At 54.9% G+C, this 18807-nt stretch overlaps 1 protein-coding gene and 1 long non-coding RNA gene across 4 annotated transcripts in view; one reads left to right on the top strand and one right to left on the bottom strand.

The window, feature by feature from the left end:
- On the top strand, positions 1-9052 carry LOC132597987 (uncharacterized). Its single transcript, XR_009565571.1, has 3 exons — positions 1-772; positions 8518-8607; positions 9024-9052. It is a non-coding gene; the product is annotated as an uncharacterized lncRNA (long non-coding RNA).
- The window catches only part of ADA2 (adenosine deaminase 2), a 26554-nt gene continuing 13260 nt past the window's right edge, over positions 5514-18807 (bottom strand). For 2 of the 3 annotated variants that reach the window (XM_030834837.3, XM_060306645.2), the window contains 6 exons: positions 13157-13284; positions 11697-11787; positions 10333-10441; positions 7909-8066; positions 7202-7404; positions 5514-7002 (listed from right to left, as the gene is read on the bottom strand). In XM_030834837.3, the coding sequence (XP_030690697.2) occupies positions 6903-7002; positions 7202-7404; positions 7909-8066; positions 10333-10441; positions 11697-11787; positions 13157-13284 (789 nt within the window). In that variant the 3' untranslated portion in view covers positions 5514-6902. Of the gene's footprint in view, positions 7003-7201; positions 7405-7441; positions 7612-7908; positions 8067-10332; positions 10442-11696; positions 11788-13156; positions 13285-18807 lie in introns of those variants that run through there. The other variant, XM_030834836.3, reaches the window with a different exon arrangement.

An 18807-nucleotide genomic window follows, 5' to 3' on the forward strand; every position in this document is an offset into this window, starting at 1 on the left:
AGGATCAGTGACATCTCACCAGGACTTTAGGTCCAACCACCAATTGACAGGAAATAAAGGGCAGAGGGACGGGTCAGGGGCATCGAGGGGATGCCCTCAGCTCCGGACGGGGGCGCTCTACAGGACAAACGGCTTGGAAGAAACAGAAGAAAAGAAAAAAGAGCAGTGACGGAGCCTGCAGAGGTGCTGCTGAAATGGCGCGCGGTAATGCCTGCTCTCCTCCTGGGGAAGCTGGCCGGCCTCTCGTCTCAGGCCCCGGCTGCACCCCGGTCCTCACCAGAGGCTTTCCTGCCGAGATGAACTCAGGGCTGGTTTTCACTCAGAGGCTGGTACCTCCTTCCCCTCTAGCCATTGGCGCTACCGCCTCCCCGTGGACCAAGTTTTCTCCCTGCAGTGGTAACACCTCCTTCAGAGCACAGAACTGACCGTCAGAGCCAGAAAGGGCTCTAAGAGCACACCGGGCCCAGCACCTCCTGTGATAAAATGAGGCCATCAGCCCAGAAGCCCTGTGAGCCGTGGACGAGGGTCGGAGCGCTGCACACGGTGGCAGAGACCTCTGGCTGGCGCTCAGACCTCAGGGACCAGCATTCTTCTCTCTTTCCCGTGCTGACCTCCCCAGATGCACCCCCATCTGACCCCTCACCTCCCACGGGCCTCCCAGTCTGTGGGGCGGGAATCCACGTGGAACCAGAGCTCACGGCCCTGCCACGCTCCTCCCAGGCTCTGACCCATTCACCTCTTCTCCTGGCGGCTTTGTTGCATTTGGCCTTGGGTGAGTTACTGGGGTTGAAGTGTGGGCTTTTCTGGAAGAGGTCTGGGGCCCCAGATACGGCTCCCAGCGTCAGAGGATGTTTGGGGCAAGGAGGACTGAGGGGGTCAGAGAGAGGGCATTCCCGGAGGTCGCAGACTGAGGCGCTGACCCCTCGGCCTCCAACCCCCTTCTGAGCAGACAGAACTGCAGGTGTCCCTCATCTACAGAAAATTATGTCCGGTTTCTTATTTTTTCCTTCAAAATGTTGTTCATATATTTTCCTTTTTTCATTTCTACTTCTAATCTGCCTGGACCGGGTGTTTGACCTATAAAGCAAGACCTGCTTCCCCCTGCTGCATAGATGACTGTTTCAAACGTCCTAGAGCCTTCCCTGGAGCTGGTGCCTTGGAGGAAGGGGCGTGTGTATAAACCCAGGGAGGCGCCCTCAGGGCTTCTGTCACCTGGCCATCTATTCAGTCATTGCATATATTAGGTACTTATTACGTTGCAAGAGTTTTTGTGGGTTTTTTTGGGGGGGGGGGTTTGTGTATGGTTTCTTTGTTTGGTTTTTGGCTTTAGGGTTTTTTTGGCCACACCATGAGGTATGCAGGATCTTAGTTCCCCAACCAGGGATCGAATCTGTGCCCCCTGCAGTGGAAGCGTGGAGTCCTAACCCCTCGGAGCACCAGGGAATTCCCAAGAGTTTATAATAACAGATATTTGAAAACAATCCAGGTGTCAGCTATCTGGGCCTTGTTTATTAAGCTCTGGTGTGTCCCCACTGAGAAACCGTGAGACAGAGGGTGGGGAAAGACCCTCAGCTAAAAGCAAAGCTCAGGACGGTGGACAACGCGTGCCTTTCATCACAGAAAGAGGAAACAGAGTTTACATGTGCATTTGTTTATTTAGCACAAAGAAACACAAGAAACTGATAAACATGGTGGGAAACATAGGTGGGGTGGGAAAGAGGCGTGGGGAGTAGAGGTGGGTATAAATCTTTCAACATTTCCCTTTTCATGTTTTTTTGATTTTTGAAATGTGATTCCATACCTATTCGAACTTCTTATTTTACTATAACAAAATGTAAACACGTCGATGGCCCTGCCCTCCCGTCCCTCTACGAGCTCTAAATGTGGCCAGAGGGCAGGACGCCCATGGCAGGAGCGGGCCTTTCTCCCGGAGGAGATGGGGAGCAAAAGCAAAGCAGGGGAGGCAGGTAGTGCAAGTGAGACGGCCGGAGCCAGGGGAACGGACCCCAGGTCTGGTCACCGTGGGAAGGAGCAAGTGGAATTCCGGCCGATGTGTTTTCAAAGCGAGCGCACCTGCCCCTGTGGGTCTGAGGCGGAAAGGGCGCCGGGAGCGAGCGGCGGCACCTGCGCTGCCGTGTGTGGCCACCAGGGGTCAGCAGCGCGCCGCCCGCCGCAGTTGCCGCCGCCACAGGTGCCGCAGGTGCCGAAGGTGCGGGCCGCAAGCATCGCCTTTGCTTTCAGACTCCTTCCTCCGGGCACTTCCCACCAAACGGAGGTCCCCGGGGGCGGGGGCGGAGGACCCTGGACAAAGGCTCTGGGCAAGAATCCGTTCGTTCGGGGCCACAGGAAGCCGAGGCCAAGGGAAGCCAGGGGTCATGAGAGCGGTCAGCCTGTCCCCCGAGGGCTGATGCGTCCCGGCCTCATGGAGCCAGAACAGGGGTGAAACGGCTGTCGTGTGTGGGTTAGGGGTTGAGCAGTGCGAACCCCACCCTCAGAGAACTGACCCAGGCCCACCAGGGTGATGGGCCCCTGACAGGAGAGAAAACAGCCCCGTATTGTAGGGTGACCACTGAGGCAAGACTCAGGAAACTGCTATCACCTGCTGTGTGACCTGGGAGAGTTACTGACCCTCTCTGGGCCCCAGTTGAGCCCTCTGTCCCTCAGAGAGGGTAGATAAAATGATCTTTAGGCCTCTCCCCGCTCTGATAGTCTGTGAATCTAAAACTTCCAGTCCTCCCACCTCTTCCCCTCTGGGAGGTCTGGCTGGACTGGGCAGACCTCATCTCCTAACATACGGTCTCCGGACAGTCCCCAAGGAAAGGCCCTTTGGGAGGTTGGATCCTGGCCACCCTGAAGGAGGAAGAGGAAGAGGCTATTGGCTGAAAAGCCTGGACCCCGTGGAACCCAGCGTCTCTGCCCCAGCCGCACCGTCGGCGGGGAGAATCGGGAACTACAGATGCTTCTCAGGGCAAAACCCGTCTGACATCGCTGCCTGTCCCCACCGTGATCCCAGATCCCACACCTCTGACGTCCACGCTTCGGGACGCAGAAGAAAGAACAAAGAAGGTTACATTATTTTAGGATGACTGCTAATTAAAGTAGCATATATTATGTATGTGAAAGTGGTATTTATAATCTAGCAAGCTGACTTAATTTCGGCCGATAGATGCATCTACACGTAGCCAGACCTCAACGAGTCCAGTCTTGCAAGAGGCACGGCTCACATCAGTGCTTCAAACTCCTGACCTGGGGAAAGGGACATTTGGGGATCTGGACAAGGTGGCCGAGATGGGTCGCAGAATCCTGTTCTGGTGAACTTTAAAAATTAAACAGTCAGGTCGTCCTGAGGAAGTTCCGGGCAGCACCTGATAACCAATCGATCGATCAGAGAAAGTTCTTCTTACGGCAGAATGGCAGCTCATACATATGGAAGAAATGGCAGAACCAGAAAAACCACCATTTGGTGGTTGTCTCTTCCAGATATTTTCTACGGCATCTTACATGCCCTTCCTATTATGTGACCTTGACCATCTTCCATCAGAAGGCAAGGGCTCTCCCCCTCCTCTTGAAACCGGGAGGGTTTAGCCTAGAGAGATATGGCCCAAGAGTATGGCAGATGTGATGCCAGGGGACTTCCAAGGTTATATCAGAAAAGGCAATAGAACTTCTGCTTTGTTCCCTGAACACGTACTCTTGAAGCCTTCGGCCGCCATGCTGTGCGGAAGCCCACCCGGGCCTGTGCAGAGACCCCTGGCTGAGGCGGGAGGCTGTGTGGAGACAAGGAGGTCCCGGCCAGCCCCCAGCCGCTCCCACCCCTCCAACTCACGAGAGAGACGGAACTGCCGCAAACAGAACTGCCCAGCTGGGCCCACCCCAAATCCCGGACCCACAGAAACCGTGAGAGACAATACGTCTTATTGCTTTCTTAAGCCACTAAACTTTGGGATAATTTACTGTGCAGCACTAGGTAACTAAAACAGCCACGAGGGGAGTAATCGTCTCGATTCAGACACTAACCCTCAGTGGATGTACATTCTCTCTTGCCTAAAGCTAGTTTCTCATCAGAGGTCAGTGTCGTTTCTCCTTCCTGTTATTCTAGGATCTTCTGATTATCACCTTTCTCATTTATGTTTTCAGTTGCTCAGGACGGTGGGCAACGCATGCCTTTCATCGCAGAAAGAGGAAACAGAGTTTACATGTGCATTTGTTTATTTTGCACAAAGAAACACAAGAAACTGATAAACATGGTTTATTTATTTATGTTTAGAGTTCTTTGTACTATTCTTGCTACTTTTCTGAAGTTTCACATTATTTCAAGATTATAAGATTAAATGTTCCACGGTTTTCCCTGAGGTTGGATCCCAACTTCTAAACTGCTGGGAAAGGGGATGATTCACATCTCCAACGGCACTCCCTCAGTTGGATCTTCCAGAACCGCCCCCCACCCCAAGCTGTCCTGGACGGAAGCAAAACTCCAGGACCGGGAGGCCAGGCCAGGGCACCCATCGCGGGCCAGACGATGGGGACTCTGGTTTTCCAGCCCAGACCCTTCATCTGACAAAGGAGACCTCACTCTAAACAAATAGATACAGACTCCAGGGGTTCAAATCACAAAAGGTGTTTTGTGAACAGGTTTTGCTACCGATTTCCTTGAAAGAAACAGCGCGCCCCCGGGTGCAGCAAGGTTTTGCTTACAAGAATTCAACTAACACAAGTTTTCCCCGAAGACCTGTATGTCAGGGCCCCTCTGGGAAGTCACAGGAGGAGTGAGTGAAACAGGTTCTACGTTCTCTGCCCGCCGCAGAACCGGGGGCCACGGCTCCTCCCTCCTGGCGAGTCCCGGTCTGGCTCTGCTGGTGTTTCTGTTTCTCTGCGGGGACTCTGCCTGTTGAACCGGCACGAAGGCACCACAGCCGGTTAGTTTTCCCAAATCAGAGACCCCACACCCCTGGGAGACCCCCATGACCGTGGCAGCTGGCTACCGAAGCCCGTTCTGCTAAGTTCCGTTGTCACCATTCATTGAATGGAAGTCAGCTCAGTTGGGACCCGTGTGCCCCCTGCTAGGATTGGTTAAGGCCATGAATCAAAAGGTCTTCAAGGGCCTCTGGTTCCCTCTGGACACCAGCCTGTGGTTGAGCACCCTAGTCAGCAAGGCTGTCCCAGCACCAGGAGCCAGGAGCCAGGGAGAGGGTGGGCTTCACCGCAGCCACAGGGCACTTGTAATGACTTCTTCGGTTCTCCTTCGCAGCCTGGGCCCACGTGAGGCCAGGGCCAGCTCCTCGCCTACCTTCTCCCAGAGACCAGGCTGGGAGCCGGGACCCGACCTCAGCTCAGCACGAACACGGCACGTCCGTTCTTGCAACACACTGTTTACTGGGGGCTGACTGGGCACGGGCTGGGCTCCGGGCTCGCGGTGGACGTGAACCGGTCATTCGTGCCTGTCCACGGGGAGACGACGGCGTGGGGGAGGGCGGCCCCGCAGAACTAGATACATGGTCATTACACATCACGGTGGAGTGGGAGGGAAGAGCAAGGAGCCCCGAGGGGGAAGCCTTTCTGAAACAAGGACATGAAGCCCGAGGGTGACAAGAGTCAGACACAAGCGGGAGAAGCAGCATTCCCGGCAGAGAGACCCAGGGGGGCCCTGGGGCTGGCAGAGCTCGGGACACCGAGGCTGGAGTCCCGTGCGGGGCGGGATGGAGTGGGAGGGACCCCGGCTCACAGGGTGCTACGTGCCCAGTGGGGACAGGAGTTTCCTAAGTGCACAGACTTGTCACAGTGGAGGACCCTGGTTTAATTTAACTTTTTTTAAAAATAAATTTGTTTATTTATTTTATTTATTTTTGGCTGTGTTGGGTCTTCGTTGCTGTGCACGGGCTTTCTCTAGTTGCGGCGAGCAGAGGTTACTCTTTGTTGCGGTGCGCGGGCTTCTCATTGCAGTGGCTTCTCTTGCTGTGGAGCACGGGCTCTAGGCGTGCGGGCTTCAGTAGTTGTGGCTCACGGGCTCAGTAGTTGTGACTCACAGGGCCTAAAGCGCAGGCTCAGTAGTTGTGGCGCACGGGTTTAGTTGCTCCGCGGCACGTGGAATCTCCCCGGACCAGGGCTCGAATCCGTGTCCCCTGCATTGGCAGGCGGATTCTTAGCAACTGCGCCACCAGGGAAGCCCCTAATTTAACTTTAAACAGCCATTGCTCCCGGAGAACGAGCTGGAAAGGGCAAAGAGAAGAGAGAGAGCAGCTAGGGACTGCTGCGAGTCAGGCCAGAGCGCATACAGCCGCCGCAGGGCAGGCAGCAGCGGTGTGGGGAGGTTGGGTGAACAGGAGCAGCAAGAACTCCTCTGACGACCTCCGCGCCGCCTGGACGGACATGCCAGTCGCGGAGGCGCCTGGGAGGGGAGCGTTGCTCGGAGCTGGTCTCCGAGGCTCCTGTGGGCCATCGAGTGTATTGACTGGGAATCACCCACAGGTTTGGGAATCATCATCAAGTAGGCGGTTTCTAAAGGGAAGGAGTGGACGAGACCACCCAGGAGAAGAGTGTGGAGTGAAGAGAGAAAAGGGGAGGGAAGCAGCGGAGACCAAAGTGCAGGGCTGAGCTGAGGGATGCCCACCCGAGACCAGCCGAGAGGAGCTCGGGGACGGGGCCCCCCCGGGAGCTGCGGCCGGAGGGAAGCAGGAACCCGGAGGGGCTGTGTCACCGAGGCCGAGGGAGGACATTCCACGAGGTGTGTGGGGTCCACTGATGAGGGCTCTGAGAGTTCGGGCAAGGTGGAGGCTGAGGGTGGCCTTCGCAGGTCGGTTCTGGTAAAGAGACGGAGGTGACTTCCTTGGGTTCCAGACCGGCGGAGAGAAGGCGAGGCCGGGGCGGAGGGAAGCAGAGGCAGCGGGTGACAGACGGCCGTCTCCTCACTCGGGGCCCCTTGCCAGCTGGGCCACAAACTTCTGCCACCTCTCCTCCCAGGTTGCCATGGCAAACTGCTTCTCCGGCTCCGACAGGGCGCTGTACCTGCGGGGGCGGGGCGCCCGGGTCAGCCTAGGGAGGGGCGGGAGGGGACCTCGGATGCTGGCAGGGCACCGTGTCCCCAGCCCGAGAGCAGTCACAGGATAGGAGACGATGCGGAGAAGAGCACGGAAACCTCCGGGCCTCAGCCCAAACCCCGGAGCGGTCAACACAGGCGGTGACCGAGGAGAACAGGTACGCTCACCTGATGGAGTTCACGGCCAGCTGTTTGAGGGTCCTCAGGTCGGCTGTCATCCCCCCGATGCCCATGAAGGCCTCGTAGAAATCATAGGACAAGCCTTTGGCTCCAAACGTAGCGGGGTCGTCAGAGCTGATGACCATGGGGTACCCGGTGGCCATCAGCACAGCTGCAGGGTGGTTTCTTAGGTCAGACACCAGCTTCAGAACCTGCCCAGGCAGAGACAACCGGGCATCCATGAAGAGCCGTCACGAGGAAGGTGAGGCCGCGAGTATAACCGGGCCTTGCCGTCCCCGTCACTGTTCCGAGCATCGGGGCTCTGGGCGGTCCTGACGCAGGAAGAGCCGGTCCTCCCGCGAGTCCTCGTCTTCTCCACAAACATCTGGTCTCTCCTGGTCCTGCTCGCAGCGGCTGCCCTAAGCACAAAGCCCCAGGCAGCTGCCCGGCAGTGGGACCCCACGCTACCCCCTGCGTGTCCGTCCCGGGCCCCTTTAGCTTCGTCCATAGCTTCACCCGCAGTCCCGCCCCACTGGGGCCCCTCATCACTATGAATGGTTTAGGCAAAGTCCATTCCTACATAACTTCACGACCGGGAGTGAGAGAGTGGAGGGACAGAGAAACCAAGGGAGTTAACGGAGAGATTATGCAGGAGAAAGGTTGGCCATGGCTGGGGGAGGAGAGTGCCCTCCACTGGCCCCAGGGAGCCTGCGTACCTGGTTGGAGATGGGACAGACTTCGACCGGGATGTCCTTCTTCCAAGCCTCAGCCCAGACGGCCGGGTGTTTGCTCAAAGCAAACCCATGGCCAATCCTGGTCGCGTTCAGTATCAGGGCATCCAGAACGTTTCTGTCTGCAGAGGTACCCTGCCAGTCTAGGAATAAAGGGGGTGGGTCTTCAGCAGGATGGATGGGACCCACAGACAATCTGCAGGTGAAAGGCCCAGACTCCCCAAGCAGGAAAAGGAAGAGAAATGACCATTAACACAAAAGCGCACACGCGCACACGTTTTCCTTATGACGATGCTGAAGAGAGGTACGGCCTGCCTATAGGTACGTACGTGTGTATGTGCGTATGTAACAGTTGAGGAAGTTGAAACCCACACAGGCTTTATAAACTCAAGCAAGGTCCTCAGGCAGGAAGCAGCAAAACTGGGTTTCAAGCCTTGGTCTACCTGACCCACCGTCCATATTCTTTCTTTCCATTTTATGTTTGTTTCCAGAGCTGTTTTCTGGGAATTTTATGTGTAGGATCCTCTACAGCAATGTGCTGCAGACTCGGTCACTCTAATGATTTGTACGAACTTTAATTTCTGTCTGTAACAGAGCTCTTGGGACAACCCGTGGCAGGACGGCAGCAGCCGGCAGGAACCAGCCACCCCGAGGCGGCTTCCCACTGGCAGGGCCTCGCTGGAGGTGAGAATGGCAGTTCGGACTCTGCCAGCCTGGGGAGGGAGGGTGCGGGTGAGGACTCCTGCAGCTTCCCCCCAGTACAAGGAGGTGCCCTGGAGGAAACAGCTCCTCTCTGGTCACGCCTGGTTGTGACTTCATATCTGTGGCCAAGTGGGGTGAAATCCCGGACCCAGAAAGCAAGCAGAGGTTGCTTATTGTGGGAGATCACAGAAGACCTAATTGTGAGACCCAGGAGTGAGGGCCCCATGCCTGGAAAAGCATCCTGACTGATTCACATGGGAAAGGTGAAAACTCCACTTTTCTGTTGGGAATGAAACCCACGTGTTCCCATTGCTGGTGAGGGCATGTGCTTCAGGTAGATTTTCACTAGTTTCCTAACTACTACTTCTTTTCAAAGATTTTTTTCTTTTTAACTAAAGGTGTTAAATACCCAAGTCCTGGCAAAATCCTCTCCTAGGACCATGCGTCTTGGAATTGAGATGATTTCACAGAGGTGAGTATGATTTTCCCAACCAAACCACGTGGTCTTCAAGGCTAACACCCCCCCCTACACACACCATCTCCACTTCCCCACCCCCACAAACAATTCTTTAAATCTCCTAGAACAGCTTGGATCTAAATGGACTTGAAAATAATGTCAGGAAAAAGAGATTAACGCGGGATTTCCCTGGCGGGACTTCCCTAGTGGTCCAGCGGTTAAGACTCCACGATCCCTGGTCAGGGAGCTAGATCCCGCGTGCCGCACGGCAAAACTAAGAGTCCGCGTGTCGCAAGTAAGAGCTCGCGTGTCGCAACTGAGAGCTCGCGTGTCGCAACTAAGAGCTCGCGTGCCACATCTACGACCCGGGGCAGCCTAAATAATACATAACTGAGAGATCAGTGCCCAGGAGCCTTCCTCTGAGAGATGACGAGACACAAGGGTTTAAGCCCGGCTATGAAAACCCAGCTCCCACGGCTCTGCCCTTGGCTCCTAGGGCTTCTTGGGTGGCAGGAGCCCAAGGTGCTCTGAGGGGTGCCAGTCGGGATGCAGCAGGTCTAAGCCCCCCAGATCTTCCCTGGGATCTGATGTCGCAGCTGTGACCTGGTGCTGCTTCTGCTGAGGGTCGACGTGTTTTATTTAAGGTCTGGAATGTCTGGAGGCTGAGCAATGACCAGTGAGCCCGTGGACTGAGCTTTGAGGAGCAGAGACATGGCTGGGCGGATGGCATTTCAGAAACAAGGGCAGCCAGGCTGCCTGAGTGTGGTGGGGTCCCCCCTTCAGCCTGGTGGGTGTGGACAGTACCTCCCAGCCGTGGCGCTGGTCTGGGGGTCCCTCTCCCACCACCTCCCGGGGCGCCCCTTTGCAGGGGAGTCGACCTCGAAAGCACAGTTCACGCCTTATGAAAAGGAGATCATCAGAAAGGTCCCAGCTCCTCACCGGGGACCGGTTACTGTGCTTGGCTGGAGCCCTGGGCTCCTCACCTGTAAATGGGGGCAAAAGCGCCCTCCTGGCAGGACCGGCTGAGAGCTGTGAATAACGCATGTGAAGGGCAGCTGCCCCAGTATCCCTGTCCCTCCTTCTCCGGGTGTTGCTCTCAGGACAGATGTGATAATGTACGTGAAAGGGACAGGTGCCGCCAGACGCCTTGGGGCTGTCAGTCCACTTCCCGGTGTCCCGTCCGTGCCCTCGGAGATGGCCAGGGCCCCTGCCCATCACCCCCTCTGTCCCCGACGGGGTCATAGGCTCACCTGTCTCTCCGGCGTGGAAGAAGTAAGGCAGCTTAATGCCCCGCGAGGCTGGAATCATCAAAACCTCCTTGTAGTCATACAGGGAGTGGCCCGTGTCCTCTCGCCCCACCTGCAGGACAGAGTGGGGGGCCTTGCTGGTGTGCCCTGCAGCCCTGTACCTGCCAGCAATGCTGAGGCCTCAGGCACACAGCCTTTTGAGAGGGACCAGTAGCAGGACTGGGAAAGAAAAAGAGAGCGTGTTGCCCCGAAAGAACTCCCCCCTTATTCAGAGGCTGTACCTCGACCCTCCCAGCCTTTGCGTGGTGTCCTGCACACGGCCTTCCCAGCCCTGCGCTCCAGCCCGAGCTCCTTGTTGGGGGAGAGAGAGACTCAGAGAGCACAGAGACAGAGACAGAGAGGGCGGGAGAGCCTGAGCCCTAGACCAGGGTCGGGAGGATTGTGGCCTTCGACCCCTGGGCTCCCCGGGCCTGGCAGCTCCCAGCAGAGTCCCTCAGCCGTAATTAGCCCGACCGCAATTGCACCAAAGTCTGGCTCTTCAAAGGGGGCCCCACCCCCAGGGCCGGGAGTGAGAGAGCCTTGGGAGAGAAGGCGGGGAGGGGCGCTGACACCCTCGTGATAACACAAGCTGGGCGCTCAGCGCAGCAGGACGGAGTGCAGACCCCAGCCGACCCTTTGAACAACACCAGCCCGGCTTCCCTCGAGGACTGGTGCACCTGAGTCCTGTAGGGACCGGTCGGGAGGCGCCGCAGACAGAGGGGAAAAGGGGTTGGAGAGGCCGGATCCCCTGAGCAGCCCCCGAGGACCCCAGGAGGACACCCTGGTCCAAAGAAAACAATTCCTTGAGATCCGCTCCCGGGGCCCTGGCGGGTCTGAAAGTAAGGGCTTCAGCGCAGTCTCGAGTGGAATGTGCACATTCTGGAAGAGGGGTCGGGGTGCCTTTGGCCAGTTAGATTAACGTAGCTTCTGAGTGAGATTACGGAGTTGTCACCTGGAAGTGTGGCCTGGCTGTTATTTGGGGTGGGGGGTGAGGGGGCTTTGGAAACAGCTGGGATGAAGGGGGCGGGGCCGCTTTTGGATCCTGGACGGTACGCTCAGGCCCAGGCCCATGTCTCCTTCCAGACACCCCAGCCCTGGGCTGCAGCTTGAAGAGCGATGTGTCGTGGGCACTGAGGCCAGAGCAGGGCAGAGGCCGGGGAGTGGGGGGCAGCCCCTCATCCTGGCCCTTCCTTGTTCTGGAGCTTCCCTTTCTAGCCTTTTTCTGAACTTTTCTGCTCTCCCTTCCCCCCCCCCCAGGCCCCGAGGGAGGGTCTCAGTGGTGCCGGCCACCCAGCTCTTCCCGGAGGGCTTTGGGCTGGGCCCATTACCAGGTCAAACCCCGCCACCATCCCGGGGAACTTGGCTCGAAGCTCCATGGCTGTCTGGATGGATTTCGTGATGGTGGACGCATCTTTGGACCTGTGGGAGAGATGGAGAGAAGCACGGGCGCAGGCTCCTGGGGGCCAGTGGGTGTAGTGAGCGCCCCTCACGACCAGTCTGGCCTCGTCCAGGGCACCCAGCCGCCCTGCCCACACGACCCCGCCCCGTCCAGGCTGTTGTGCCCCATCACGGAGAAATTCTGCCCAAATCCATCTTTTCAAGGACTCCGGCGGGGCCCACAGAGAGCGTAGGCTCTGGAAAGCCAGTGGGGATGGGGACCCACGGGGTCAAAACAAATAGTGCAGTTTTATTGGTCTGCATTTGACTGAAGCAAAGCGGCCATGCCCGAAACTTGCCCCGCATCCCTGAGAGGATGGTCCTGGAGGTGCCCAGCCCACTGCTCCCTGGGCACCTGTGAAACACCACAGGCCACCCAGTCCCTGCCAGGGCAGCTGGGCCTGGGCCCTGGTTCCGTCAGCAAGGCCCGGGCACTGCAGAAACCACACGACCAAAGTGTCTCTTCTGCCCTGCACGTCTCTCCCTTCCAGCCCAGGGCAGGGAAAAGGCGGGAGCGACACCACGGAAGCACAAAGAGAAAAGGCGCAAGTCCATGTGGGGCCGAGGCATCGCCCCGCTTGTTCCATCCCCGGCTCTGTGAGCCCCACACCTGCCCGTCCCTCCTCTGCACCGGGAGCAGCTGCCTCCGTCCCCAGCGCCAAGGGGACGCCGTGCGGCCGCGCTCCTGACACCGGCGCCCGGGAGCTTCCGCCATCCACCACCGCCAGCTCCACCCCGGCCCACCAGCGCCGGCGGCCCCAAGTCTCACCAGGACGGGAGGGGGCTCCAGGGAGGCCTGACTGCCCTTCCGCCTCCCCCGGCGGGGGGCTGAGCAGGCGGGGTCTGCCCTCCCCAAACCCTCCGGCTGGACACGGCGCCGACTGTCCAGACCGGCTGCTTTCCGACAAAAGGGAGACCCTTCCTCGGTAAAATCCGAGTTCCGCGGAGGCCTCCTTCTCGAGACCCTTCCTCGGTGAAATCCGAATTCCGCGGAGGCCTCCTCCTCTTGCTTGGGGCAAGGGTGAGGGTTTCTTTGCAGCTCCCAGAGGCCTCCACACAGACGTGGCTGCCGTGAGGCAGAACCCGGCCGCAGATTGAAGCAAAAAACATTCAGGCAAAAACACTAAACCCGTAACTGATGACCCAGGCCGGTGTGGGTCACAGCCTGCAATGATCTGGAAAGTTGCCACAGTTCTTCATTCCAGCCTGGTCAGGATTTCAGAGTGGATTCTGCACTCCCGCTACTGCACATGGAGTCCCCCGGGGTCTCTGGCCCCAGCCTCCCAGCCCCTCCCCCCGCCCCACCCCCGTCTCCTCCTAGTCCTTCAGCTTCAGCCGTGCTCGCTCTCACCTGTGATCCGAATAAATGAGTTTGATTCCGATAAACCCAGGATGCTCTTTTGCAAAATTACGAGCCACTTCTTCGTACAACCTCACCGACCACTCTGGGCTGTAGACCGTCCCGTTCAGTTCATACACCTGCGAGGGAAGCATGGTCCCGACCAGATGTCAGAGGTGAGCAGAGCAGATCTCCAGTCCCAGCTGCCAACAGTCTCCAAAACTAGGTTGGACTCTGTGATTTCCTTGTTCAGTGCCTGTGACGGCCTCTGAGGTTGATCAGAAGTCCCAGCCCCGAATGGGATAATGCTCTTTGGTGCCACGAGGCTGGGATGTCTGCCTCTTGTTCAAGGCTGGGTCCTGGCACCTAGAACAGTGCTTGGCACATGGTCGGTGCTCAGTAAGCGTTTGTGCAGCGAATGAGGAACAGGCCAGCTGACGACAGGACACAAGCCAGAAAGGGTGTTCCAAGGACCCACTTCATCTCCCCACTCTCCCACCCTGAGGCAGGGGACCCCTGAGGTGGCCAAGCCACTAGGGACACCAAGAGCGAAATGGTCAGGGGCAGAGTGGGAAGACCAGGGGTGCACAGTAGGTGAGACAGAAGAAAACATGCAGTGGGGAAGAGCAGGCTTTTTGCTTGTGCATCTCTGGGGGTCCTGAGGGGTATCAGATGTGCTGCCCCCAAAGATCCCACTTTTACATAAGGATTATTCTGAGCTAAAGGCAATTAAGAAGCACAGAAGCAGACAGAGCTCTGTGCCCTCCTTTCTGCCTCAGAGCAGGACATACATTTCTGTCCGTGAAGGCGCCGCCTTCCAGCTCCCATTCCGGGAGAACAGCCCTTATCACTGCATACAGAAACTGGGCTCCGAGCTGGATATGAACAGACGAACCTGACTAAAATAACCCGTCTTCTATTAGTTCCCCCATACACTTACCTCCCCACAATTTACTGCACCTGGAAGCCCAAACCTCTTTTCCTTTGTCTTATTGCTTTTCCACAATTTCTCACCATTTGTTAACATACTGTAGCATATAAGAACCTGGTCTACCCACTTCTTTGGGTCTTCACTTCTGTTCTATGAAGGTCTCCATGCACGTAAAAATTAAACGTTGACATCAAATAAAATTTCTATGGCTTTTCTCCTGTTAATGTGGCTTTTGTCAGTTTTCTTTATTTTTTATTTTTTAAATAAATTTATTTATTTATTTTGGCTGTGTTGGGTCTTCGTTGCTGCGCACCAGCTTTCTTTAGTTGCAGCGAGCGGGGGCTACTCTTCGTTGTGGTGCGCGGGCTTCTCATTGCGGTGGCTTCTCTTGTTGTGGAGCATGGGCTCTAGGCACGCGGGCTTCAGTAGTTGTGGCACACGGGCCCAGTAGTTGTGGCTCACGGGCTCTAGAGCGCAGGCTCGGTAGTTGTGGTGCACAGGCTTAGTTGCTCCGCGGTATGTGTGATCTTCCTGGACCAGGGCTCGAACCCGTGTCCTCTGCATTGGCAGGCGGATTCTTAACCACTGTGCCACTAGGGAAGCCCTGCTTTTGTCAGTTTAATTTGCACATCCCAAGAACAGAACGTAAGAAGGTAAAGGAAACTTACTTTCTTCCTTTCCTACTTACAAAGTTTTGTGGGGGTTTTTTTGGCTGCGTTGGGTCTTCGTTGCTGCGCGCGAGCTTTCTCTAGTTGTGGCGAGCGAGGGCTACTCTTCGTTGCGGTGCGTGGGCTTCTCATTGCGGTGGCTTCTCTTGTTGCGGAGCACGGGCTCTAGGTGCGTGGGCTTCATTAGTTGTGGCACGCAGGCTCAGTAGCTGTGGTTCGCCGGCTCTAGAGGGCAGGCTCAGTAGTTGTGGTGCAGGGGCTTAGTTGCTCCACGGCATGTGGGATCTTCCCGGACCACGGCTCGAACCCATGTCCCCTGCATTGGCAGGTGGATTCTTAACCACTGCACCACCAGGGAAGTCCCCAAAGGATTTTTTAAAAGAATGCTTTTCCTGTTACTGATCAAGGCATTCTGTTAGAATCTTCAAATCTTTGATGCTGTACTCCAGCAGTTCTCAAAGGATAGTCAGGGAGCCGCTGAGGGTCCCCTAGACTTTTGCAAAGTCTACAAATTCAAAACTGTCTTCATAAAAATGTTGAGATGTTTTCTTTTTCACTCTAATTCTCTGAGTGTACAGAATTTTCCAGAAGCTGCATCACATATGGCAATATTGCTCTGACACAAAATAGATGGTGTAATTGTGCAGGCTTGTGCTTTGAAAATTTCTCAATTTTAGTTTCTAATACTGGTTATATTATACAGGATATAGTAGATATAATCCACATAAACAAAAGCCCTTTAGGATCCTCAAAGATTTTGTGAGTAAAAGTCTGAGAACCATTGTATTAACTCAACCCAAAATTATTAGCTGACGTCATCTTGGCATTACCCACCTGATTTGCAGAAGGGAAGGATGGAATTCTGCCCCGTGCCTTGACTGCTCCGTCATTACAAGTCACCTGTCCAGACACCCCAGCTAGGTCGGAGATCCCTGAGAACGGGGTCCCTGTCGCTTGACCTTCCCACCTGCTCTCCTAGGACCAGAGGAGGAGCTCCAGAAACGAGCTTTAACCTAAGAAGAGTGCTGTCTACTTGCACCTTTTTCTTTCTTTTTTTTTTAGTTCCCCAACCCGGGATCGAAATTGCACCCCCTGTAGTGGAAGCGCGACTGGACCACCAGGGAAATCCCTACTTGCAGCTTTAAAAATACTAAGACAGGGCTTACTGTACGGCACAGGGAGCTATACTCAATACCCTGTAATAACCTATAATGGAAAAGAATCTGAAAAAGAATAGATACATATACATGTGTGTAACTGAATCACTTTGCTGTGCATCTGAAACTAATACAACATTGTAAACCAACTATAGTTCAATTAAAAAAAAAAGTGCCGTGTCTTTCCTCGCGGTCCAGTGGTTAGGACGCCGCGCTTCCACTGCAGGGGGCGTGGGCTCCATCCCTGGTTGGGGAACTAATCCTGCCTGCTGCACACTGCGGCCAAAAAAAAAAAAGAAGTAAGCCCCACGCAGCACGTTTTAGGGGATGGGTGGATAGATGGATGTTGGGGGGGCATAGGAGACAAAAGAAAGAAACTTAAATATATAGATCAACACATGATATTCTGCCTAAAGGAAGATCCCTGGCAGGTTAGTCGAGTCTGCATGGCTACACAAAAGGTGCCACGGAGGGCTGATGCGCTCAGGGTGGTTCGCACTCATGGATTCTGTCAGCGGTCCCACTGCTAGTTCCCGTGGCACGGAGAGCCACAAGGGCAGACACTGAAGCCGCATCCAGAGCATTTCCTGGTCTGCTGGCACCCCAGTAAGTCTCCCCTGGGGCCGCCCAGGCCCCGAGCTCATGCCCCTCTGGCCTCCAGCCTCTGCCCAAGAAACTGCAGCCTTGATAGGAATCTGAAAGCGCAAGGGCCCCCCACTTGCAGGAGTGGAGACCCTTTCGAGGGTGAGACCTGCAGCCCCTCGCAGCCGCACTGGTGCAGTTAGAACAGGCTCTGAAGCCAAGCCTCAGAGGAAAGTTCTCAGCTGGTTTGAGGTTGTGGTCCGCCTTCTGGCTCCAGTGAGCTACAATATATTCCAAACCAATCACACCTCAGAGGCTTGTGGCAAGGATCAAATCAGTTAATATTTGTAAAGCACTCAGAAACGATAACTAGGTCATATGGCAGTTCTATTTTTAGGGGGTTTTAAAAATAAATTTACTTATTTCTTTTTGGCTGCGTTGGGTCTTCGTTGCCGTGTGCGGGCTTTCTCTAGTTGCAGTGAGCGGAGGCTACTCTTAGTTGCGGTGTGTGGGCTTCTCATTGCAGTGGCTTCTCTTGTTGCAGAGCACAGTCTCTAGGTGCGTGGGCTTCAGTAGTTGTGGCACTCGGGCTCAGTAGTTGTGGCTCACAGGCTTAGCTGCTCCACAGCATATGGGATCTTCCCAGACCAGGGCTTGAACCTGTGTCCCCTGCACAGGCAGGCGGATTCTTAACCACTGCACCCCCAGGGAAGTCCCTATTTTTAGTTTTTAAAAGAACCTCCATATTGTTCTCCATAATAACACAGCACTCCCACAACTGGGCATATACCCTGAGAAAACCACAATTCGAAAAGATACATGCACACCAGTGTTCACTGCAGCTCTATTTACAATAGCCAGGACATGGAAGCAACCTAAATGGCCGTTGACAGATGAATGGATAAAGAAGATGTGGTACAAATATACAATGGAATATTACTCAGCCATGAAAAGGAACAAGATTGGGTCATTTGTAGAGACATGGATGGACCTAGAGTCTGTCATACAGAGTGAAGTTAAGTCAGAAGGAGAAAAACTAATATCGTATATTAACACATATATGTGGAATCTAGAAAAATGGTACAGATGAACCTATCTGCAGGACGGGAATAGAAACGGAGACGTAGAGAATGGACATGTGAACAAAGCGGGGGAAGGGGTGTGGGATGAACTGGGAGATTAGGTTTGACATAAATACACCACCACCTGTCAAAAAGATAGCTAGTGGGAACCTGCTGTATAGCACAGAGAGCTCAGCTCGGTGCTCTGTGGGGACCTAGATGGGTGGGATGGGGGCGCGGGAGGGAGGTCCAAGGGGGAGGGGATATGTGTATACCTATAGCTGATTCACTCCATTATACAGCAGAAAGTAACACAACGTTGTAAAGCCACTCTACCCTAATAAAATTTTTAAAAAAGAAATGATAACTAGTAATACCGTGTTGTTATCAGCAACCTATGGCCAGATGCAGAAAAACAACTCAAATCTGCAGTTGTCCTATAGGAAGATGAGTTACCATCTAAGAATGTGACAACCTGTAAGTACAAGAAGGGGTCTGTCGTTCATCTAAGGCTCAGGGGTACAGAAGCGGCTATGTCTCTATAATAAGCCCCCTTGGATTAAAAACACACTGGACCCAATTTAGATGATCTCAAATCCTGCAGTTTACTTGAGGCGGTGCATATTTGTGGGGAAGTTATTCAAACTACCTGCTACTTTCCTAAACTAGTACAAGATTACAAATTCCCGTTGTCTATGATATTATGGAATTAAAGAATTTGAAGCTGAAGGAACAGAAAGGAAATGTGGGGGCAGCGTTGCTTAAGGTCACACAATTAGCTTGTGTCAGACCAGAAACTAGGACTCAGAAGCTCTAGTTCCGAATGCAACCAGCTTCCACTTCTAGAGCCGGATTCACTTAAAAAGCGTGAACTGAGCTTCTGCTACGTGCCAGGCATATGCCGAGAGCTTTCCATCAATCTCATTTAATCCTAAAAACTGCACTGTTAGGTAGGTCTTATTTTACAGATGAGAATTTTGAGGCTCCCTGGCTGGAGCGGGGGGCTGGGGGTCGGCGGCATCGCGGTGGAGGGGCGCTGTCTCAAAGTCTCCAACCACCTAGTGAGGAGAAAATGCCTGGATCCCACCCCGGATTAGTTAAATTCTGGGGGTAGAACCTGGTTTTTTAAACTCGCCCAGGTGATTCTCATGTACTAATGTACCTCTAGGCTGGAGAGCTACCGTGTTCGTCGATTTCACAGCCTTGTTTAGAGCGCGATCACAGCGCAACGTGGTAGGGAAGCGCGGCCATCGGGATTCCGCAG

This window comes from Globicephala melas, chromosome 10 (assembly GCF_963455315.2).
Source record: "Globicephala melas chromosome 10, mGloMel1.2, whole genome shotgun sequence".
NCBI classification, from domain to species: Eukaryota; Metazoa; Chordata; class Mammalia; order Artiodactyla; family Delphinidae; genus Globicephala; species Globicephala melas.